This window comes from Micromys minutus, assembly GCF_963924665.1.
Source record: "Micromys minutus genome assembly, chromosome: 7".
In the NCBI taxonomy this organism is placed as follows: Eukaryota; Metazoa; Chordata; class Mammalia; order Rodentia; family Muridae; genus Micromys; species Micromys minutus.
In genome coordinates, this window is record NC_137976.1 from 59,962,674 (window position 1) to 59,987,583 (window position 24,910).

Below are 24,910 nucleotides of genomic sequence, written 5' to 3' on the forward strand. Positions count from 1 at the left end.
CTATTTGCACAGTGCACAGTCCAAGCCGTGTACAATGGTAAGTGCACTGTGTGCATTAGCAAACAGCGCTCCTTTGGGAGGCAAGATCTTGCTGAAGGTCTGCTGGTCTGGATCTTCCAATTTGACCCTTTGGCTAGGTCAAATGGCAGAGAAACAGAAATGAGACCCGCCTGCTATATACAAAAGATGCCAAGGACACAGGCTACCCTCCTACAATAAAACTCACTCCCTGGGGAACTGGGGTCCTTTGGGAATACTCCAGTCCTCCTGCATGTGATTTCTATAACCCAATCACCTTGTAGTAGGCCCTGCCTCTTGAAGGTTTAACTCTTCAACATGGCTGTACAAGGGACCAAGGCTCCAGCAAAGAATCTTTGGAAAACAAGTGTCCCAAAGCATTGGCTAAGGTGTAGGGGTGGGCGAGACAGGAGGAAGCAAGGACCAAGCCAGCATTGTGGCCAATGATGCAGGCAGCACGGGGGAAACTGGGAGCCATAGTAGGGCTGGGTCCCACCATTTGACTTTTCTACCCCCAGCCTATTATGCAACTGCCACATCTATGTTTGTGAGGAGTGGAAGAATACATTGTGCCTGCCTCCAGAAGAAATCTGGAATGGAATCTATGGTTGGAAGACACAAAAAGATGAGAGTTTATTTAAATAGATTTTAATGAGAAGTAAGCCTGTTTTAAATGTAAAAACATTTTGTAAATGTAAAGTCAGTCATACATTAACTCTGGTGTGTGCACATGTGTGTATGTGTGTGTGTGTGTATGGGTATATCTATGAATGTATGTATGATTTTGTGTGTGTGTATGTGTGTGTATGCACATGCCTTTGTGTGTGCATGTGTGTTTGTGTGTGTGTTTGAGCACACACAGCCTACACTCATACATAGGCAATAACCTCCCTTCCAATGTGTCTGTATAGAAACCCATTCATTTGTATATTTGGTCACCATGGCCTTTTCTGTACCCCTGGTCTACTAAAAAGGTAGAGTCCCGTTTCACTCCCTTTTTTTCCGTTCTTGAATCTCAAATCATCTTCATGCAGCAGGCCTTTGCCAGCCTCTCTAGAGCAGAGGCAGACTGATGGGTGGGTCCTGAGGTATCCTAGGTGCAGCTGCCCATTTTGGACGTGGTCTCACAATTCTGAGTCCAAAGGGTAGGAGAACTTGTTCATGCAGCAGCCCCGGAAGTGATATACCACAAATGTTAAGATCCCCAGTAGCAAGAGGACACCCAGGCTTCCAAAGAGGATCCCGTAGAATGCCTCGAGTTTCACACTCAGGTGCTCACAGTGTTCGCCCGAGGATGTGTAGATGCTGAAGGATGTGCAGCTGAGGACAGAGAAATCAAGTTGTGGTCGGTGGGGTCATTATGCAGGACAGGCAGGGTAGAGCCAGTCCTGAGGCCATTTTGAAGTGAGGTGACCAGTCAAAGGAGGTAGGCATGGCCTTAAGAAGCAGGTCTGGGTAGCACATTCTACACCGCCGATGACTCAGAAGGGTGCTGGACAAAGGTATGTGTGCCCGAACAGTCACAAACCCATCCCCTTATCTCCCAGAGGATGAGTTTCATCCTCCACTCAGCCTACCTCCTTTGACCAGTCCTGGACTAAGAGTAGGACAAGAATAAATGCAGGACACTGGAAGACAAGCCTCCGTGTCCCTGTAGACCATTTGGTACTACTGTATGTAGGAGGCCTAAGGAACCAGCTTCAGGGCTGTTCCCAGACTGAGTGCCCTGGGCAGGACTGGGGACCAACCAAGACACTGCGTTCTTTCCCACTAGGTCTGGAGGGCATCCATTCTTAGGAGGCTCTAGCACCCTGGCATTTTACTTCCTGGGTGCCCACGGGACCCTCTTCTCTCTACAGTGCAGTTTTCCCATGTCCCCATGGTTGGAGTAACCTTTTGTGACTAGTGTGGGTTTCAGAAGCAACACACATCTTTCTCCTCCATGCAGTACCATGAACCCTTCTCCCTCCCACTGCCCTCTTTCTCTGCTTCTTGTCCTCCAGCCACTGGGGAGTCATCCCGATGTCATGTTTGGGGAAGAACCATTGCCTTCCTGGGTCTACTGTGGTGTCTTGTAAATTTCAGTTCCCCAGTACTAGGCTATCCTGCTCCAGGGCCCTACATACCTGCACTGGGGCCCATCTGGCAGGTGCTTGCATTGGCCTCCATTGTGACAGTAGCCCTCACTACATGGGGACACACAGGTGACTCCATCCTGGGGGCTGTAGACCAGGTGGTAACCTCTGTAGCCATCACATATGAAATACTTGTCCAGCATACTCAGGTTCACTGTAGGCAGGAAAAAGACACGTGGAGTAAGCAAACCACCGAGAGGCAGTCAAATTTCAGGCAGGTGTTTATCCTGAGAAACATCTGGTTGAGTGCGCAGATGCTGTATCTGTAGGTATTCAGGTCTCCATGATTGATCCTATTAATACTGTGTAATGGGGGGTGGAAGTGCTCAACAGATAAATTACTGTACATCCTTACCAAGGAGGACAGTTTTCAGGGTCTGGAAAGGCCAGCAGTGATGAGCCCATACTCAGAAGTTAGCCTGAACTGAGCTAAAACTCAGACTCTCCAACTCACTCACTTTCTACCAAGGGTTGACGTGTCCTGTATGTCTGTGATGGCCCTCTATTTACTTTTCTTCTGTTCTGCAACAAATCCCAGAATCCCTGTATTGTCCCCCAGATAGAGTGACTCACGGGCTGTCCCGTCCTGGACATCTGCCCTTGAGATGGGGAAGAAGTGGACGTTCTTCCTGGCTCCTCCCCTCCTCGTCTGCCTCTCCTGCCGAGCTTGGAGGAGGAAGGCCTCTGTCACGGCGTCTATCAGCTGGTTGTTCAGGTAGTGGATGATTGGGCCCCTGGGACGGTACTTGAAGTGGGAGGTGACCTTCCAGTGATGGATGGACTTGCTCCAGGGCTGTGCTCCAAGAGAGCTGTATGGGAGGGGTACAGTGAGGGTTTGAGGAGCAGGAGAGAGGGAGAGGGGAGCCATAGGGGGACAACTTCACTTACATTCGCATCAGTTCCACGAAGCTGTTGGAGAGAAAAGCCCGCACGTCCAGGTTCTCTAGTATGTATGCCACCTACAATGGGGGAAGTGGGGGATGGAAGGATATAGGCCTACTGAGGATTACAGAGGCCTCGCTCAACTTTGAATGCGGGACCCAGGAAGCTCTCTTTATTCCCGCACTCAGGTCAGAGGCTGGTCTGGGTCCTTGCTTAACAAGCGGGTGAAGTGTGTCGCATCCTTTCCCCTCTTCTACCTCAACGTTGCTAGGGGAAACATCTGAGAGGAACACCTCTGCTCCGTCTTTGATCCCAGCCCATCCTTTCCCTGCATATGTACAAAACACAAACTGTTCAGCTAAGCCCTAGAGATGGCCATGTGCCAAGAATGCCACCTGTTCTATCCAAAGAGCCTTTGGTCAAGGGCAGCAGATGAACGTCACCAGACCTGACTAGTTGGGATTTAATGGCTCTGGCAGTCAGGGTAGTAACAGTGGTGATCACTTTGAATGCCTCTTGTGGTTCCAGAGCTAAGTGCTCTACACGCATTATCATTTATATTTTGGCACACCCTACTGACAGGTACCACTTACTATCGTCTACCTTTATACACAAAGCTGCCTGAAGTATCCTGTCTAATTATTGCTTCTGCTCTAGAGAGAGGCAGGGCAGAGTCCTGAGTTCCTATGCAGGAGTCGAGTCTCCACCATTTGAGAATCTGGCTACTTTGCTTGACGAAGGTATAGACAGGGACGTGGTGCCAGAGGAGTCCTGGTTCCCTCTAACACATTCTTTGGTCTCTAATCCCAAAGCTTCCTGACATCGTAGACCCTGGAACTGCCCCTGGGTAAGAGGCTCCCCCACCCTGGGGAAATTAAGGTTGCTGAAGGGTGTGCAAACTCAGCACAGTTCCTGTGGAACCCTTTCAAGATCTGCTTCTCAAGGGAGCCCAGCACTGACCGAGGCATTGACGTCAGCTGCGGAGGCGTTTTCATCCTCCCTGAGCGACAGTATGATGGTCCTCAAGGGAAGTTCTGGAGATAAAGAAGACCCGTCTCAGACCCATGGGGTTCCCAGACTTATCCAACGTTTCAGCCTGTGCCTGCTCAGAGAGATAGCTCCGTCTACCATGGCAAGGTTACTGAAAGCCAAACTCCCCCCACAGCTTCTGTGCTAGCCAGGCCTTCTGTGTAACTGTGAGCTTTTCCACCAGGCCTCTTTGTTCCCTGAAATGACTGAATTATTAAATATTATTAATTATTAAATAACTGAATCAGAGACTGAATTATTATGAATAAATTTGGCCTTTGGTTCATTCCCGATAGCTCATAACTTATTCTAGTCTAAGTTTCACCACGGGGTTGGTTACCTCTCCTCAATTTCAGGCAACCCTCTTCCTAAGAGTTTGGAGCAAATCTCTCTCCATTGGCTATCTCAGAAATTCCCTCTCCATACCAGAACTTCCACCTCCCTATTTCCTGCCTAAGCTAGTAGGCCAACAACATCTTATTGAGAGGTGGTACCTCCACCATTGCACAAGAGGTTCTCTCTACACTTCTGAGGCTTCTTCTGCCTGAGGCATCATCTGCAGATGACGGAGGACAATGGGTCACACCGGGACAGCTGTCCTCACCATGTCCTCCAGCCCCAAACTCACCACAGTTCTGAACTGTGCTGCTGGTTTTCCCATCATTCCCAGACATGAGAAGGGCTAGCATGTCAGAAATAGTTAGCCATACCTTTATAGATGGTGGGAGTGAAATTGTTCCCAGCCAGGAAGCAGCGGTCATCAGTGAAGGCAGGGGGGCAGGTGCAAGTGGGCTGGTAGTCTGGAGCCCCAGAGATGTCACAGTGGCCATGATTATAGCAGTAATTCGAAGGACAGGAACGGTTTCGGCAGAAATCAGAGTCCTCCAGAGCTGTAAGAGGAGTCGGGGAATCAGCCACACTGTGACGAGGCAGCCAATGGGAGATGAGCTGCCAGTTGGAGTCTAACCCTAGGATTTCTTGTTTGCCCTCCCCATGCTTGCCCATTCTGTACTGTGTTTGTGGACCACTCTGAACCCCAAACTATCTTCCCCACATCTTCTCCAAGCGTTTCTCTGTAACCCATCCTTTCTGTCTGCTGGATGTTTTTTCTCCTCTGCACAGGGCATGGCGTGTTGACCAGAGCATCCTTGCCAGAGAGGGACCCAGAAGCTGGTGGGAGAAGGATCTTGGTCTGCTTCCCTCCCTTCTCCTCTCACATCTGTCTCCTGGTTCTACCCACTCTGGACTCTGCCCGGAAGACGGTGGTCTTCTGGTTGTATTTGGCTGCCTTGGAGAATTGAGAAGTTTGCATTGTCACTTCTGCCATGGTGACTACAGTGGCTCAAAGGAAGAGGAGCAGACACATAGGAAAAACCCAAAGGGAAACTGAGGCTCCTCTGTCCTGAGGTCCCCATAGCAACACTCCCGAATGCCCTGACATGTGAAAGGCAGAGGCCCCGAGCATTGTGTCTCTGAAGATACCCAGGTACCCCAGAGCCTAGCTTGCCTCTGGTTCATTAGCCTTATCTATCAGTCTTTCCCCATGTTTTCTCCAGCAGGGTCTTAGGGATGCTCTGGTCCAGCCCCATCCTCAGCTTCTGCATCCCCCTCCTATATCCCCACACTCTCTCCCACCCCCTTTCTAAGCCTTCCTCCATCACAGCTTCTTACCACAATGCATTTGAAGACACATTGCTAAAGATAGAAACACCAGACTTTGTTAGGCTGTCATAGACCCTATTTTGACAAATCACTGGGACCTCCTCTTGCCAGGACCCTGTCCCAAGCTCACCTGCACAGTGACGTCCATCTCCAGTCATGTTTGGAGGGCAGGCCAGACAGCCTTTCTCAGGAATGCAGTCCACACCAGGGAAGCATGGCTCGTTACATTGGTCCTTAGAGTGTTCACACAAGCGGCCAAAGGTGTTCCCGTCACACTTGCAGCTGGTCACCTGAATAACAGCAGGGCTGCTGGTGTGCACAAGTTAAAGAACGTCTGCCCTGACACTTCTGCTATCTCAGGCACAGCCAAGACCGTGAGTCTCTCCCCAAAGCTATGCAATCCCCTGCCTGGCCCTGCAGCAGGCTCTCAGCTTCACCTCTCTCAGAGTAAGAAAGGGGAAGAAACAGGGTGGGGGTGGGGGAGCAAAACCACAAGGCAGAAATAGGGTAAAATCTGTGGACTCGGGTCATGAAGCTTGACCACAAACATGGACGGAGAGGATTTTCTCCAAATTGAAGAAGGTACACTTCCTCAGACAGGGGAAACAGCAAACAAAGCTGGAGAGACACAAGGCAGTACCCTACTGCTCCCTTCCCAACCCCAAAGAGAAGCTACTCTCTATAATGTTCTGTAGGGGCCTCTTGTGTCTGAGCATAGTGGGCTCAGGTCCCCCTGGTCTGGAGGGAGTCAGGGCAGCTACACTGGAGGCTACAGACCTCTATCCAGAAGCACAGGTAAGCCTTCCTGTCCTACACCTAGGTGCCACGGAGAGGTGAACATTTTAAGCCTGACCAAATGGGAGATGAGACACAAACCTCTTTTGTGTTCTAAGCAATAATGAAAGCCCCAACCTCACATACATGTTTGTAGCCCAAGATGGCCCTTGCCCTACCCATCCACCACAGCTCCAGCCCTCCTCCCTACACACAGCCTGCCCAGGAGAGAACACACAGCATCCCTCCACATGCCCCCACGCAGCTCCCACTACTCACCTCAGTGGAAGAATTGCTTTCTTTGCTTGTCTCATGGTACAAACACTGGTCCTCCTTACTGCAGAAGCAAGCCACAGTCTTGGGCTGGAGTAGCGATGACAAGTTTGTCCTGACGTCCCTTGCTAGTATCTCCAGGGTACATGCTTCTGGGGATGTTGGTGTCCATTGCAAACTCCCGTTTTCTGTCCAGAGAAAAGGAGACCTCAGTGTCTGGGAGAGCCCTCTGCTCTGTGGTCAGTACTTCATGGCATCTAACACCCAGATGACTGAGTTGGTCCTCCCACACCCTCAAGCATCCTTTTGAGCAGAGCTGGGATTCCCAGGGTGATGGTGGTCATGCTCCAAGCTGGAGGGAGGCGGCACCTGCTGAACACACAAGCTACCCACTCCCCATCGAGGAGGCCCCTAAATGCATCCCTGCCTGTGGCTATAGGAGGATGAATCATGCTGGCGACCAAGCATGGTCCTCTTAACGCATCCCCAAACTGCAGGGTGAAATGGCTTCACCCCCCAGTATCTCTTCTGCCTTCTCAGCACCCCTCCTCTCACTTTCCAGGCCTTGGGTAGCTCACCAGATGTCAGACTACAGGGAATAAAGAACAGCTTGGGTGAAACAGAGAAAAGGGATGGATGGGAGTTAACTTCACATCATCACTCTCCAGAATGCCCAGGGTGGCAGAAAGTCCTGTAATACCACTGCACTCCAAGGTCGTGCCATAAGGAACAAAGAAAGTGTAGACAGAGTGACCCCTCTGTCCGTACCCAGAAAAGCAAAATGAGATAGTTTGGTGGTCAAAGCCCAGAGAAGGTTCCATGATGGTTTTGGTTTAGCAAAGAAAGTCACCATCCCTTCCGACTTCGGCCCTTTAACCCAAGTCACAGCCCAGGTTCTCGGATGCCATTACGAAGAGGGAAAGATGTGCTGTGTTAGTACCAATCCAGAAAAATCAGACGAGGGGACAGAAAGCCAGATAGCTGCCACAAAAAGAACAAGAAGTAACAGTGACATTATTTGTATCTTTTTGGTCTTATTCCACAGTGTGCCATTCTTTTCATAGATGTGATAATTCACGAATGGGTTTTATTACATTTGTTTATCTTGTGTGGGGGCAGAGGGGTCATGTATGTATGTCATAGTAAAATGTGGCAGTCAGAGGACAGCTGGCAAGACTTGGTTCTTTCCTTTTACCATACAGGTCCCAGGGGTATCAGGTTTGGCAGCAAGTGCTATTGCCTGTTGAGCCATTTCACCAGCCCTGAAAACTATTATTATTGTTGTTGTTGTTCATGGAGACAGGGTTTTTGATTATAGCCCTGGCTGTCCTGGAACTCACTCTGTAAGCCAGGCTGGCCTTAAACTCAGAGATCCGAGTGTCTCTGTCTCCCAAGTCCTGGGATTAAAGGCTTGTACTGCCACCATCAGGCTAAACCAGTCTTTTTAATGTCACACTTAATTATTCTAATAATTTGGTAAATGCTCCATGTTGGTTAAAAATGATGCATGTAGCTGTGCAGGTGGTACACGCCTTTAATCCCAAGAGTCGGAGGCAGGCAGGCAGATTTCTCTAAGTTCAAGTCTAGCCTGTTCTACACAGTGAATTCTAGGACAGCCAAAGCTAGCTAATGAGACCTTGTCTCAAAGCAAGCAAGCAAACAACAACAAAAAGCATGTTATTAAATGGAGGTAAAATAACCTTTGTGTCTCCAGAGTCAGTTGAGCTATTTAGTTAAATTTATCTAAACTCCTTACGGCTACTCACTTGGGGAGGGACCACCCATTTGAACGATAGGCATTACTCTTTTTCCCTTGAGACAGGGTGTCATTCTGTATCGCAGACTGGACTTGGTCTCATGGCAATCCCCTTCCTCAGCCTCCCTCCCAGAAGGTTCACAGGCTTGAGCCACTATGACCAGCTGTGAGCATCAATCTTCAGAAATGTTGTTTCTCGGGGGCTGGAGAGATAGCTCAGTGGGTAAGTGCATGTGCCTCTCATTCAGAGGACGAGAGTTCGGGTCCAGCACCCTCCTCAGGTGACTCACTGCCTATATAGCTCCAGCTCCAGGGGAACCCAACACCTCTGCACCTGTACATAGGTCTCCTCACAGAGGCACATAATTCCCGGTTAAAGTCATCACTGAGGGGAGTGAATTTGAATTGTCACATCCAATCAAGAGCAGAGAACAAATGGCCCATGCTGCCTGCTGCTCGATTTGCAGCTTCTGCTCTACCAGTTTCTTCTTAAACAGCTCAAAGCTCGGTGCCACCTGTGTTCATGGGTCACCATAACTGACAATTAAGACTCCCCTCGCTCCTGCGACACACATGCCTGCAGGTCAGTCTGCTCTAGACAATCCTTCACCTGAGACCCCCCCCCCGCCCCTTTTCAGATAGTTCTAGGTTGGTTGAAAACCCACCATCACACTTGTTCTGAGGCTGAGGTGGGAGACCCTTAAGTTTGTTTGTTGCCTGGGTTATACAGGAAGTTTCAGGCCATCTTGGGCTACTGTAGGAAGACCCTGTCCCAGATAGAGAGAGAGAGGGAGGAGGGAGAAGGAGAGAGAGAGAGAACAAGATGAGGAGAGGAGGGGAAAGAAAGAAAAATGTCTGTTGGTCCTGGGTAGTCAAATGAAAAAGAGAAATGGCAGGGTGGTATACAGAATAAAGAGACACAAGACAGCCAAGGGGACTCCTCCCAATCTATTGCCAGCCAAAGATTCATACCAAGGAGCTTAAAGCCACTACACTTGTTGGAGAGGCTGAATATGACATCCTTAGAATCGCTGGTGATGTCAATGGTCACTGTCCGCCCCTTGTAGGCTTGAATCTTGCTGCTGCAGTTGATAGAGGGTGGGTACTGATCTGAAACAGAGAAACATGGAGATTAGTTACGCACAGGACAGTCCCCAGTCTTCTTTCTCTGCTCTCTCTCCCCATGACTCTTCCTACTGTGGCCAGCCTCTGAGCTCTGTAAACTGTGCAGAACATGTTGGGTTTGTACTGTCCACTGTCTAACCTTTAGGCCCCTTTTCTTTTCTTTTGAAAAATATTTTTTTAAAGATTTATTTATTTATTTTTATGTGGGTACACTGTAGCTGTTTTCAGACACACCAGAAGAGGGCATCTGACCCCATTACAGATGTGGTTGCTGGGAATTGAACTCAGGACGTTTGGAAGAGCAGTCAGTGCTCTTAACAAGTGAGCCATCTCTCCAGCCCAAAAAATATATTCTTTTAAAATTGGAATTGGATTTTTATTGTATGTGCATTAATATTTTGTTTGTATGCTTGTGTGTCTGTAGAGGGTGTTGGATCCTCTGCAACTGGAGTTATAGCTGATTGTGAGCTGCCATGTGGGTGCTGGGAACTGAACCTAGGTCCTCTGGAAGAACAGCCATTGATCTTAATCACTGAGCCATCTCTCCAGCCCCTAGTCTCCTGAACAGAATGCCACACTGGGCCTTGAGAACAGATGGACAGTTTTGCCCTTGATAAGAGCGGAAACCCATGAGGGTAGTATGCAGACGGACATTCCATCTTCCCAGAATGAGAGGCCAAACTCTCTCAACGCTCTGTATCTCGGAAGCCTGTTATTTCCATCCCATTGCATATCAATAGGCTTTATTATTAGATGTATTGAGCACGTGATATACACAGGGCACTAATCTCTATAGCAATGAACAAGTGATAGAAAAAGAGGCCTAAGGGAATTATAAATTATAAAATCCTCTTAGTAGTTATAAATGCTAAGCAAAAGAAAATCAGAAAAGGAAGTGTGACTAAGGTATGAAATATAAGACTTGGCAGTCCAGAGGGGCCTAGGAAGGTAGTGTCCAAAGTTGAGAGAACATGACCGTGGCTGTCTGTGGAGAGCGCCTTGCAGGCAAGAGAAAGGCATGTGCAAAGTGACCAGCAAGCCCAAAGAAGCCAGTGGGATGGAGGGAGAGGGAGAAGCGGGTGTCAGGAAAGGAGTTCTGGGTGGTGGAGGAGACAGTGAAGGGAAGTTGTCTATGAGAGGGCCTGGGCGAGCTGGGCGGGTTTGGTCCATTGAAGGAGTAAAAATTTGGAGCTTGAAGGAGTGTCATGAAATGGGGTTCTCGTCTGCTCCCCACTTCTGAAAAGGCCTTTCTGACCTTCCTCATGTCACTTACTGAGTGTCCCATTCTCGTGTTGGAATGTACTAAGGATCCAGTTGGTGCTTTGTCCAATAGCTCTGTTTCTCGTGGCCAGAACATCAAACTTGCACTGTTCATCATCTCTGCACCCGGAGGTCAAGTCTTCACCTGAGGCGCTCTTATTCAACAGTTGGGACAGAAAGATGGGGGTGAACTTGGACGGCAGAGGATCTGTCCTAATCCCAAGGAGGCCTGTCCCGTTGATTTGCCCTATAACACAGGAGGCAGGAAGGTGGAATAAGACTCATGTCACGTGTCAGTTGTGCCCATCTCAAACCCTCCGTGTCTGGCTCTGTGTGTGAGGGGGTGGCACGGGAGCTGGTGGGGTCAGGATGGCTTCAGAGTCTGTAAATCCCTGCTTCAGTGAGTGAAGACCACTCAGTCCTCTCCTCCCTTTCTGGAAGAGACACACAGCTAGTGTGAAAGCAGGGGACAGACATAGGACAATGGCAAAATCTTCAGACCTTTCCAAGGATGCATAGGGTCCTCACAAGCACAAGGGAGACAACGCTGGCCTGCCCCAGTGACCTGAGGACCCCTGGACTCACATGTCATTCCATAGTGGAAAAGGGTCTCCTCAGAGCTGTTTGAAGGGATGGTGGAGCCATTGGGCATCCTGAAGTCATCTTCTGGGTTGTCATTCCAGACTCCTGTGGGACAAAGCAGGAGGTTCATCACTACAAGGTTCCCTTCTCCAGAGAGCATCAACAGGGCAGCCGCATCTGTCCCAGGTCTAGGGTCCCAGGAGGTGGAGAGGACTGTGCACTCACACCACTCCATTGTTCTTTAGAGAAGGAGAAGAAAGCCAAGAAGAATGTGGGGGAAGATGGGAGGAAGGAAGGGGACAAGACTAAAATCAGGAAACATAGAGAGGGGGAGGGAGGAAGGGGACAGCTGAGCCTCCACCTTCCCCATAGCATCTCCTTCATGGGTCCTTAAAACAAAACAAAAACAGCACCCCCCCCCAACCCCCGGCAAACAGGAAATTAGCCTAGACAATGTGTGAAGCAGCTTCTCTCTGTGCCCTAAAGGGCTGAGGAAGAACTGGGCAGGGTAGGGAAGTCCAAGGCCCATGGGAGGGGTACCTGCCAAGGTACAGTCTGAGCTCTGCTTCTTACCCAAAAGGCCCTTTGTGTGGTTGCGGTACTCCTCTGATAGGCTGGATGAGGCATGAAGAATGTTGGAGAGAGCAATCACAGAGATGGTCACTATCCCATCAAAGTTGGCTGAGACTTGGGAGCCATTTTGGATCAGTAGAACACCAGTGGCATTAAATACGGGCAAGTCTGGAAGACAGGACAAGTGACACCACAGCCAGCATACCCCTTGGACTCAGTAGCAGTGACAACTCATGGCACAGAGGGCACTGGTGTATCTTGACCATGCCTCAACTAAAAGTCTCACACTATCCAGACTAGCCTCCAGACACTTCTCCCTTCTGGGGTAGGGATGAGGAAAGCTCCAGGCCCAGGCTGGCTGAAGATCTTCCAGTGGGACTGTTTACGAGACAGCGGGGGTGGGGCAGACATTCCCTTCTTCTGGGTGTTGTAGCCTCTACTACTCCCTCTGAGCACACCACTCCCAGGGGCTGAGGATGTAGAGAGGGGCACATGTTGACATTACTGAGCCTACCTTCGGTGTTGCTGGTGTTAAAGGCCACCGTCTGGTCATTGTGTACAACTCGGATTGTGTCATTGGGCTCAAGAAACCACTGAACCTGGAAAAGAATTGGAGGAGACCTAAGCCCAGTCAGCAGGCAAAGTAGAGGCCTGGAAATGAGGCTCTAGAGAGCAATCCAAGGCTAAAATCTGGGCCAGCTGTGCAGACATATCCTTAACATGAGCTCAGTGGGAGCCAAACTATCACATGTCAGCTTTGTGGAGCAGTCAGCATCCTTGTCCCCATTGTGCTAAAGCAAACGATGACATCAGGAACTCACTGGCAGCCCAGCAATTGTGTCACTTCCGGGTTTTACTCTCTCCACTACAGATGTGCCTCTTCCCCTTTGTTCCAGGATGTAGGATCACCATGGAAACACATCTCTGGTTGTGTCTACATGAGTGTTTTCAGAGTTATTTAACTGAGAAGGGCAGATCTACTCCAAATGTGGGTGGGATCGTTGTGTGGGCTGGGGACCTAGACTGAATAAAAAAGAAGAGAGCTGAGCCCCAGCATTCATCCCACTGGGACTGCAGACACAATATGTCACCAGCCTCTTCACATACTGCTGGTGCCATGATGCCCTGACGTCACCCATAAACTGTGAACCAAAAAATCTGTTCTAATTAGGGTTACTATTGCTATGAAGTGACACCAGGACTGGAGCGACCAGGGAAGGGAAGGACTAATGTGGCTTACGCTTCCTCATCACTGTTCATCTGAAGGAAGTCAGGACAGGAACTCAAGCAGAGCAGGAGAGCCTGGAAGCAGGAGCTGATGCAGGGCCCATGGAGGGATGCTGCTCACTGGCTTGCTCCTCACGGTTTGCTCAGCCTGCTTTCTTATAGAATTCAGGACCACCAGCCCAGGAATGGCATCACCCACAGTAGGCTGGGCCTTCCCCCATCAATCACTAATTAAGAAAATGCCCTACAGGCTTGTCTACAGCCCAACCTTATGGAGGCATTTTCTTAATTGAGGTTCCCTTCTCTCCGGTGACTCCTACTTCAAAATGACAGAGAACTGTCCAGCACACCCTTCTATCTTTGAGTGGTTCCCTGTCATATATGTTGACACCACATTGGTGAGGAAAGTAAATGACTCTCTCTTCCTTTCTTTATACTCTTCCTCTTCCAGTGTCCAGCTGATGGTTCCTGAGGGGTTCCAGGGAAGGGAATGCAAGCATAACCTGGATATCCCTCTCTTACTGTGATGGGAGACTTCAGGCTGCTGGTGTTGTATTGAGCCGCAAAAGCAATGAAGTTAGTGGCATTGGCAGAGCCGGTCTGGGCAGTGCGGCCCTCCAGCAGGAAGGAGGAATTTTTGTCCTGGGCCTGGACCAGCAGAAAGTCCCCAAGCCCGTTGAAGGTGTATTTGGCATTATCCAAAGTGGTGATGTGAGGATCACCAAATGTCCAGGCTAAAAGAAAGGAGGTTACACGTCAGCCAGTTAGGGCCATGGTCTCAGACTCCCAGCCGGTAGGGCTTCCATCTTGGTGGACTCAAGCTTGGGGAAATTTTTAGGGCATCCTCAATCTACTCCAAAGTCCCCTTCATTTGTAGTCCCTGACCTTAGTCCTCAACCCTTTGCAAAAGCCACATTCAAAGTCCTTCTGTTTACGGTTAGCTTCGCACAAGACCTGTCAACATGGTCTCTGTGGCCGCAGTTCTGCCCTAGGAAGTGGATCCCTTGCTAATCCAGACTCTCTTCCTGGATGCTTCACCTCACCCATGATGCTCACCGGGCCGTGGGGGTCTGTACCCGGCGCAACTAACACGGGGGCGCCTGAGCTGGTACTGGACACAGAAAGAGGGTTTGTCGTTCCAATAGCAGCACCAGTTCTGTGCCTTCTGCTCCTCATCTGTGGAGAAGGACAGTTTGTCAGAGGGCAGGGGCCCCGGGGATGCAACGGGCATGTTTGCAAGTGTACGGCAGTATCGGGGGCAAGAGTATATGCCCTTGGAGACAGTACATATCCTTCCATGCCCAATGGCTGCCAGGGACTAATCAACTGATATTGTATATCCTCGTTGAATGAATGTTGGGGTTGTTACATAGCAGGGCACGTGGTACAAGCCCTCAGAGACCCAGCAAGAGAGAGAGAGAGAGAGCGAGAGAGAGAGAGAGAGAGAGCAGAGACAATGGGATGAAGACACTAGAGACTACAGCAGGCCCCAGGGTGGGCAGATGCAACCAAGCGTCCCCTATTCACCTCTGTGCCCTGGCTCCCTTGGAAGGTCTCTATGGTGAGATAACTCTAAGTCTCGCCCCAAAGCATCCTGTTAACATGGGATCAGAGGATAACATCGAAGTGGGCCTTCTTCCTTGGCCTAGAAAGATTCCCCACTCCAGGCTGAGGGCACAAGGCCAAATGAAGATAGAAGAAGACACATTCTGCCCTAATCTGAGAGAATACAAGGAGGAGGGCCACTTCTTTCCCAAGAACAGGGGATTGGGACCAGAGAAGCCACTGGAAAGCATTGGAGCCAAGAGGCTTCATCCAAGAAATGTCCCCATAGTTTGAGAAGAGCCACCGGCTTCAGGGTAGATGGAAGATATCTCCAGGAAGATACATACCAAACTGCCAAGGACTGTGCATTCTCCAGCCTTCTCGAAACTCTCCCCAGGTGCCGTAGCTGCAGCACACGCCCCCTCGCTCAGAGGAGGAGCTGCACAGCAGCCTGTCCCACCAACCTGCAGAGACCAGACATCCTCAGGCCCAGGAGCTGTGGCAGGTGAGATGGGCAGGGGTTGTCTGTGTGGGAGGTGCTCAGGGTGCCTGGGAAGGAAAGACCAGGTATGGATAGAGGTGATGCTCAGGGGTCTGTGACGAGCAGGAAGGAGGTATCACCTGTGTTGATTCGCCAGAACCGAAAGTCCCGTTGTCCCTGCTGCCAGGAGCAAGGGCAGGAAATCTTGTTCCAGCCCCAGCTGGGCTGCTGAGGCTGGCTGTCCAGCCACCACAGACACTTGAGCCTGTAGTTGGGCCGCACCTCCTTGTGTAGCCTGTAGACCTGCAGTCCCCGGATGCCTGAGAAACAAGGAAAGCGGTGCTTATTACAGAACACAGGCTGCATCCTCCATCCATGTCCTGCTTCTCTGGATAGCTCTTCTTAGGAAGGGAACACTTCAGACTGGCAATGATTTATCTCCAAATCACCTTAAACATAAGCTCCAAATACCTCAAATCTTGAACCTTAGAGTAAAACTGGGACAAGTTCCAGGCAGGGAGGCATTGCTATGATTCAACTTGACCTACCTTTCTCTCTCTCTCTCTCTCTCTCTCTCTCTCTCTCTCTCTCTCTCTCTCTCTCATCCTAGCTGGCTCTCACTCTGAAATGCCTTGTAATTCTCAAACCACTTCACTAGAAACACACATCCGCCCTTAATGTCACCGGACGCTCCCTTTTATGATGTGCCTTCCCCTTCCCTTTCAGTAGCTAGAGCAACCAGGACAGAGAGAGGTCCATGCCCAGAAACTAGCTGGAAGCCACAGACAGGGTGGCCTGCTGGTGGGGTCTTGCTCTATCACTGCGAGCCTTGGGAAGCCTCTTTTGAGCCCCATCTTAGGAAGGGAGAAGTAACCAGAAAAATCTTCAGCGGGGTTGTAAAGTTTAAGCCTTCAGTTCATTGGAAGCTTCATACTGTACACACAACTTTAGGGAGAGAAGTGAACTCTAGAGATTCCCCCCAGCCCTGAACAAAATATGAGTTAGTGTATGAGACTTTCAACCCTATATTCACATGAATAAGGCAACTGTTTTCAGAAGAATAACATTGTTTATAATGCTCTGTACACACACACACATACACACACACACACACACACACACACACATACACACTCCATGAGATACCCAGGTTGATGTGTCTGATAGAGAAGAGACCCTCTTCCACAGGGTGGCATCCACCTGTCATTTGGCCCAACTTACGTGTTACGTTGCCAAACATCTTTGTACCAGATCAAACAGACCTGGACTCACACTTTACAATCTGCATGACCGGCCTGTCCCAGATGCTAGCATGCCCTTTTCTCCACCACATTTTGGAAACTGACATTTTTTTCCCATTGGAGCCTCTGTATATTAGACTAAGGCTTGGTGGAAGCACCACAGTTTGCCCCTGGACACTAGGGTCTCTGCCACAGTGACCTTTGAGAGCCTTCTCCCTCTTTCTCTTCATTTTCTGGTCTGTTAACCTACTGTCTGGCAGATAGTAAGTGCTCAATAAGTGCTAATCAAGTGAATGCTGGCCTTTTCGAAATGCCTCCTGGTAGACCTCCTTAAGGATCTCACTCCAGCTCTAGAATGGCACATTTATATGGCTTATCCTAACTTCACTCCCATCTCCCTTTCTGCAATACACTTGTCATCCTCACTCTAGGACCAGAGTGCCTACAGACAGACAGACATCCTGGGTTTGGCTCTTCTATGGAATGAGATTTATAGGGGTTGGGGGTGTGAACAGGTCCAGGCAGGATCAGCTGCGGATGCACCCGTAGGTCGGTGGTTTGTGCAAGATGTTCTCCGGGGTGATGGAGAGGCTACATCTGTCTAGGACTGTCATGGCATATGGTGTGGAGGGCAAGGGAAGACAGAAGCCAGCTCATATATGGTGGGTGGCACTTTTACCTAATTTGGAATTCAGGAATCGATCTGGACGGTACTTCTCCATCGCCGGCCGGAATGTCAGCGGGCTGTTTTCAAAATGCCCATCTCCACTGCAGGCAAAGGAAAGATGCTCAGGCCTCCGTGCCACACTTGGGCTCTTCGATGTTGTTTTGAAAGTTCGTTTAGTTTGTCAGTCATCCCAGCTAGTCCCCAGTCAGCAGCTGGTAGCCCATGGCCCAGTCAGGCGGGCAGCCAGATTGTGAGACATCAGCAGACCCACTCCGTACACATGGGGTATGGAAGCCACAGAGTTGAGGCCACATTTCCCTTTGTTTCCCTTGAAGCTATTTAGAGCGTACCACACGGGGGATGCTTCAATGTCAGTTTCTGTGTCACTTTCAACCGTTGATCCTGCACTTACTAAGTTGGGGATCTAGTCTGACTTTGGGGGTTTTATCTGGGTGAAAGAGACTTCAGTTGTAACTCTGTCAGAGTGCTGTAAGGTTTCAATGCAAGACATTTATTTGTAAATCCTTCCGATCTGAGTGGGGACCACATTCAAAGGCCTGCCACCTCCACTGTCACAGCGTGAGACCAGGAAGGAAGCCTGCAGCGGCACTAGCGTGTCCACAGAAAGTGACTCCTGATCTTCACTAGAGGACAAATACACACATGACGTCACTGGAGAAATTGCTAGCTGCCTGGGTAATTACATGACTTCCCCCTTCAGTGCACATCAGAAGCCAGTCAAAGCCATGCTAGGCAGGTTGAGCACACCCCAATGTAAAAGAAAACCTCCTGTGACAATCACCCCGTAAACAGATCTGCACAACTGGTTGACCTTCACAACCAATAGCCCACTGGAGCAGGCAGCTGGGAGCTGTTCTTTCAGAGGGTGTGGCTCCTTCCTATTCAAGGGTCCACCCTGCAGCCAAACACAGCTCTTCTCACTTCCTTCTCCACCTACCTGCAGGAGTCACAAATTCCACCCAGGGGCCTGTGCCCTGATGCCCACTTTGCCACTTTGAAACTCTCTGACTTTGGGCGAATGACTCAAATCTAAGTTTTCATACCTATAGGATGATGTTTGTTTGTTTGTTTTTTTAATCTGTAGGGTAAGTTGTCACCTATCGTGGGTGGCTGCGATCACAAAAACAAGCCATAAATAATAACGTATATGATGTCATAGGTATAATAAGTGTCTGCTAGCCGAGAAGTCAGCTAATGTCAGTGGAAAGTAACCAAGGAGGTCAAAGGTTAAAGGGCTCTGGTACACAGGTGTGGGAATAGGAATAGTGCCAGGATGAATGGGGCTTTTTCTTCAGGCAGAGCTGCGTGTTCAAGGACGTGGTGAGCAGGAAACACTTAGCTCCTACAGTCCAGTGCTGACAGCAAGCCCATCCGGTCTTACCTGGAGAAACCCATGAGCACTCGGTTGTACGGTTCCTGGGTCACATCCCACCTCATGCCACGGCTCTGGTAGAGAAACAGGGCATAGGACCTGCTCCCATCTGTGCAGAGGATGGCTTGGTAGGTATTGGTCTAGATGTTGGGGAGGGGCAAACAGAGATGTCTATGAGAGATCTGAGGTTTCCTCCCTGGTGTCCCCACACCTCTGAGCAGACACGGGGATATCACTGTTTCTGGTCCACCCGGGCTAGATGTGCTGGGAAGCTTGCTGTGGTTAGGGCAACATCCACCCTGGGTGCAGAAGCTCTCAGGCATGCCCTATTTTCCTTCCTTGTAACATTTTCTCTGGAAGAGGAGATAAAGGGTTGCGGTCCAGTTAGAAGACGACGGATAAGAGAGATGCAGGAACCTGAGAGGTTAGGCAAGACTGCAGAGCTGAGACCCTCCTTATCTCTTCCCCTGGGTATGTAAGGGCACTGTCCAGGTGTCCCTCCACTGTGTGTATGGAGGACTTACACATGCCCTGTGCAGGGCAGGTGAACGGTTTATTGAGTGCTGCGGACTGATACTTCACTAAAGCAAAGGAAACCTCACTCGTGTGAGTCATATGAAGTCGTCCGTCGCCAGACATTCTTTCCTGTAAATGCAGCTGAGGTTTCTGACACGGGGCAGGCCTGTCCTACTGTGAGAACTTAGACCATGCTCTCAAGGGGTGGTGTACCCAGCAATCTTTTCTCCAGCCAGGGTACTCTAGAAAGGTAGCTCCCACCTAGGATGATGGGATGTTTGGCTCCCAGAAGGATCACAGGAGCCATTCATGATCCACTCACCCCAAAGCTCCTCTGGGCAGGATAGGCAGGAACATTGACCCACGTGACCTTTAGTGTCCACTTGGCTTTGAAGCCCCAGTCACCTGTAAACTCGTTAATCAAAGTCTCCACCTCCCGGATTAGCTGATGGTGTTGATCGTAAAATGTGACGTATTCCTAGGAAAGGAAGGTAGATAAGAGCAGGGAAGGGAGGGGCCCTTTAATGTCTCTAAAGCAGCGGTTCTCAACCTGAGGGTTTGGATCTCTTTGGGGGGAGGAGCAGGTCAAATGACCCTTTCACAAGGGTGGCTTGTCAGATATTTACAGAACAATTTATAACAGTAGCAAAACTACAGGTACGAAGTAGCAATGACATCATTTTATGGTTGGGGGTCATCGCAACATGAGGAACCGTATTAAAGGGTCGCAGCATCAGGAAGGTTGAGGACCACTGCCCTAAGAGGTCCCTGTCTCCTACTTGGGGATGCTAGTTACTTCAGTGCCCATGGCTGCCTGAACATCTTTTCCCAAGTCTGAATTTTTACAAAAGCGTTTGGTTTTAAGATCAAGGAAAACCTGGGGCATGTGAACTAGAGGATCCCTATCAAGGAATTCAAGCCTTCTGGCACTGCACTGATGAAACTCTTAATTTAAATCAGCTTGCACGGTCTGACCAAATGTGTCTGGTTTTACATTCCCACGTCTAGCTTGCAAACTCCTTAAGGACAGGTGCAGGTCTATCCATCTTTGAAACTGAGCTAGAGCTTTTGTCAGCTGCCGGCACACAAAACGTATTTGCAGTGACAGCTATTGCTACAGACATTCACAGGCTGGCTTTATTAACTTAATTCAGGAGTGCTGGCTCGGTGGGGCGGGGTTCTGTTGAACTCAACCTCCACTCCTGTCCCGTGCAGGTCCTCACATGTTTGCAGTAGGGTGTACCAGGGTCTGTTTAGCATTCTTTCTCTGCTTCCTCTGCACCCTGTATTCAAACTCAATGCCCTTGAGGTGCCCCTGATCCCCCCAGACAGGAGGCTGGGAGCTCCTGACTGCCAAGGCCTTGAAAGACCCACCTGATAAAATATGGCTCCCCTGGAGCTTGAGAAATCAGCATCACCCCAGAATGGGGCCACCATGGCCACGCGCTCCCTTCCTGTGAAGCCATTTTGAGGTGGATTGGGGTAGGAGAAGATGTCGTAGTCTGACTCTGGGAAAATGATCTGCCCGTTATCTGTAAACTGAGCACAAGGATGTTTGGTTAGGGAGGAAGAGGGAAGGGTTATCCTAGTCTAGGGCCAGTTCCTTGGAAGAGCTCCCCTAAGTGCCCATCTGTGCAGAGGGTTAGAAGTGTCAACCTCGACAGTCCCCTTGTGCACTTTTTGCCTTCCAGGAGAAAGTGGAACCCAGAAACCTCACAAAAGCTCATCCCTATCAGGGTCTTTCCACGTTAGTCCAAGCTGTGGGCCGTGTCTTGCCTCTGTGGTGCATCCCAGGTTTCCACAGAGCAAAGCCTTCTTGAAAGTGCCTCACCTTATCTTGAAGCTTATGACAGATCAGATGAGGGTCAAGGAGCCAATGTCCTCATTCCTGTTACTGTGCTGAGCTCTCATTGGGTGTCCCTACTCCTCTCGCTGAGGGCAAGAGGAGCCAGGATCAGCATGCCCAGGGAATCAGGAGGTAACCCGGGGAAATAGAAATGGTGTGAACCAATTAAGTTTCAAACTTAGCTTCTTCCTCATTAAAAAAAAAAAAAAAAAAAAAAAAAAAAAAAAAAAAAAAGAAGCTTGTGAAACAGCCACAAACCCTTTTTGCCGGAGTAAGGATGTTTTTGTCCACACTGGCAGGGAGGTGTGGCTTTTCTGTAACTAGAAACTCTGACATAAAAGGCTACAAAAGTGTTGTACAGCAAACTGGCCCCCATCCTTTTTTTTTTTTTTTTTTTTATTTTGGGCAGTCATGAGCCATCTCTACACAGAAACAGGGCCCAGGAAACCTAGGCCACAGACGTGGAACAGGGCTACAGACTCACGTAGAAGGAATCCAGCAGGGAGGAGCCGAGGGGAAAGCCAATCTGGATCTTGAAGGCTGGTGAGGTAAAATCTACAGTCCTGGCAGAAAATTGCCTGTCTCCAACTTCAGAGCTTGAGCCATAGGGGAAGAGGACAATGCCTAGGCCAGAAAAGAGGAGAGTGGAATCCGTGCGGCCGTTCTTCCCTTTCAGCTTCAGAAGGGTCCTGAGAGCCTCCCCTAACTCACCCCTTCTCTGGCCCCTCTTCTAGAAGAGATGGCTGTAGGCCTGACTCTTCAGTCTACCTCTCGTTTCCTTTGCCTGGAACCCTCATCACCCCTCAGGTTAGAGCATCCGGACATAACAGTCCTGCTGTTCGCATATTACCACAGGATGTCTATCCGCTGACTGGGAAGTCAGAGCTACTAAACGGTGAAAAGACAAAACTCCAAACCAGCCAAGACTAGTCACTTAAAGACCTGTTCATAACGTGGCGCCTGTTTCCTGCAGTAGGACTTCTCCAGATAAATTTGAAGGCCCACCCCCATCTCCAATGTCCTTGGATTCCAGTTTGGGAAACTTTGTCTTAAGTGTTTCCCAAGAGGATCTAACTCTATACCACATGGTCTTGGTTGGCTTGGCACAGTCTCTTGGCTTCCTCACTGATGCTTCGCTTGACCCTCCCAAATTTATCCATAGCAACCACCACTCTGCAGAGCTGTATCCTTCCTCATCCCCTTACCTACACAGTTCTGGGGCAATTTTAAATGCTTCGGAGCTCTCCACCCAACTCAATACAAGGACCATCATTTTGCTCCCATAACTCTATTCTAGCTGCTCAACCCATTGACCTATCTAGGGTCCTAATGCTGTGACCCTTCAGCACCGTTCCTCGAGCTGTAGTGAGTCTCATTCATACATGTATTTTTGTTGCTACTTCATAACTGCAATTTGCTACTGTTTGGAATTGTAATGTAAATATCTGAGTTTTCCGATGATCTTAGGCAACTCCAATGAAAGGGTTGTTTGACCCCCCCCAAAGTGTCATGACCCACACAGGTTGAGAACCACTGGTCTAGAGGAAACACAGGGGCAAGGGTGGATTATCTGGGACCTGTGTGGGACCGAGTATGAATTTAAAAGCCTGGATCCCTCAGCTACACACAAGGACCTAAGCTGGCAAATGCAGTCTAGCAACCACAGCTGCAGCATTTCCATCCAGCTCAGGGAGAAGATACTGGGGCTCTACCTAGTACTACTCACCCTGATCTGGTAAAAGGGAGGCTGGAGGCACTGTTGACCTGGAGACTGTGGACTCGCTGGGAGTCGTGAGGCTCAAGGAGGTGGCTGAGAATGCTGTGCTTCTGTCGTTGTCTGATTTCGAGGTCAATCCTGGACATAGAGGGAGAGAGGACAGGAGTGGGTGTTACATCAGAGAACACGAGAGTCACAGAAAATGAGGAGCTGGGAGAGAAAGCTAAAACGTTTGTCCCTACACTGGACAGCCAGCACCTCCATGCATACACATAGAAAGCAGAAGGAATGGAGTGGCCATTCACCATGGGGAACTTACCTCACCTTTGCCTGAATGCTAGGTAGCTGACCTACCTGAGGAGGATGTCTCATGAGAAAAGGTCTCTGTCACAGTAGGTCCAGGTGGAGAGACAACATGCATTTCTGTGGTCACCTCTGTGAGGATGCTGGTTTTAGACGTGCCAGAAATCCCCATGGCTTCAGTCCAGTGACTCTGAGGCTGTGTAGACGATCGCTGGGTAAATGTGCTGTGCGCTACTGTTGACAGACCACCTAGCGTTGTGCTTGCGACTCTTGATGTGATCACACTGAGGCTTCCGGTTACAAGTGTGGGCCCTGTGTCTCCTGAGGTGGAGCCTGTGGTGGTGAATGTGTCTGATGGGGCTACAGGTAGGGTACTCCTGCTGAAAGTAGATGGGGTAGTTTTTTTTCCTGAAGAGGACGTTACCCAGGAAACTGTCTGTGTTTGAGTGGATCCCCTTGAAAATGATGAAAGTGTTGATGTGGTCACCTCAGTGGGTGTGGTGGTTTGAGGTTTGCTACTAGTCTCCATGTTTCCAGTGTGTTGGCTCTGAGAAAGGGTTGTTAAATCCTGTGTAGAAGTTCTGAGTAGTGACACTGTTGACAGTTTCTGTGTTGAAGGTGTCACTGATATCTGTGTGGTGGCAGGTGTAGAGCCTTGCGTAGTAATTGCCGTTGCATACCTTGTATCTACTGAGGTGCCTTCTGTAGAGGGTATCATGGTGAAAGTGTCTGGTGTACTTGGAGGTGAGCTGCTCACGCTGGGAGCATGTGAGGTGGTTGGTGCATCTGGAAAGAGTGTTCTCTGGGAACTTGTCTCTGTCTGAATCTGGTCATTTGAGGAGGCCAAAAGTGTTGATGTGGTCACCTCTGTGGGTATGGTGGCTTGAGGTTTGCTGTTGGTCTTAATGCTCCCAGCGTGTTGGGTCTGAGGAAGGGTTGACAATTCCTGAGTTGAGGTGATGGGTGTTGACACTGTTGAAAGTTCCTGGGATGAAGGTGTCACCGAGACCTGTGTGGTGGCAGGCTTAGAATCTTTAGTCACGATTGCCATTGTGTGTCCTGTGTCTAGTGAGGTGACTTTTGTGGAGACTGTACTTGGAAGTGAGATGCTCATGCTGGGAGCGTATGAGGTGGTTGTTGCAACAGGAGAGACTGTTATCTGGGAACCTGTGTCTGTCTGAATTTGGTCAGTTGAGGAAGCTGATAGACTTGATGTGGTGACCTCTGTGAGTGTGGTTGTATGAGGTTTGCTAATGGTCTTTCTGCTTGTGTGTTGACTCTGAGAAAGTGTTGTTAATTCCTGTGTAGATGTGCTGAGTGTTGACACTGTTGACAGTTTCTGGGATGAGGATGTCTGTGAGACCTGTTTGGTGGTAGATATAGAATCTTGATTAGTTATTGCCCTTGTGTGTCCTCTGTCTACTGAGGTGCTTTCTGTGGAGGCTGTACTTGGAGGTGAGCTGCTCACACTGGGAGAATGTGAAGTGCTTGTCTCATCAGGAGAGTGTGTTCTCTGGGAACTCATCTCTGTCTGAATTTGGTCACTTGAGGAGGCTAAAAGACTTGATGTGCTCACCTCTGTAGCTGTGGTAGTTTGAGGTTTGCTACTGGTATTCATGCTTCCAGTGTGTTGACTATGAGACGATATTAATTCCTGAGTAGATGTGCTGAGTGTTGACAGTTTCTGGGATGAAGTGGTCATCAAGACCTGTGTGTTGGCAGGTATAGAACTTTGAGTAACTATTGCTGTTGTGTGTCCTGTGTCCACTGAGGTGCTTTCTGTAGAGGGTGTCATGGTTAACATGTCTGATGTACCTGGAAGTGAGGTGGTTATGCTGAGGTCATGTAAGGTTGTTGTTGCATCAAGAGAGGGTGATATCCAAGAACCTGTTCTAGCCAGAGTTT

The 24,910-nt window shown here is 49.5% G+C and overlaps 1 protein-coding gene across 1 annotated transcript; it reads right to left on the reverse strand.

The window, feature by feature from the left end:
* On the reverse strand, positions 1-23,177 carry MUC4 (mucin 4, cell surface associated; the record flags this gene model as incomplete). The annotated part of the gene is made up of 25 exons (XM_080919526.1): positions 1-133; positions 1,147-1,338; positions 2,145-2,307; positions 2,727-2,962; positions 3,042-3,112; positions 3,996-4,069; positions 4,775-4,954; positions 5,857-6,016; positions 6,780-6,961; positions 9,502-9,639; positions 10,928-11,161; positions 11,500-11,601; positions 12,070-12,237; positions 12,584-12,668; positions 13,819-14,030; positions 14,353-14,472; positions 15,189-15,305; positions 15,463-15,642; positions 17,243-17,331; positions 18,633-18,763; positions 19,462-19,617; positions 20,514-20,678; positions 21,470-21,609; positions 22,712-22,840; positions 23,057-23,177. 25 exons carry the CDS (start codon positions 23,175-23,177, stop codon positions 1-3), a joined length of 3,678 nt encoding a protein of 1,225 aa, XP_080775652.1.
* Between the last annotated feature and the right edge of the window lie 1,733 nt (positions 23,178-24,910).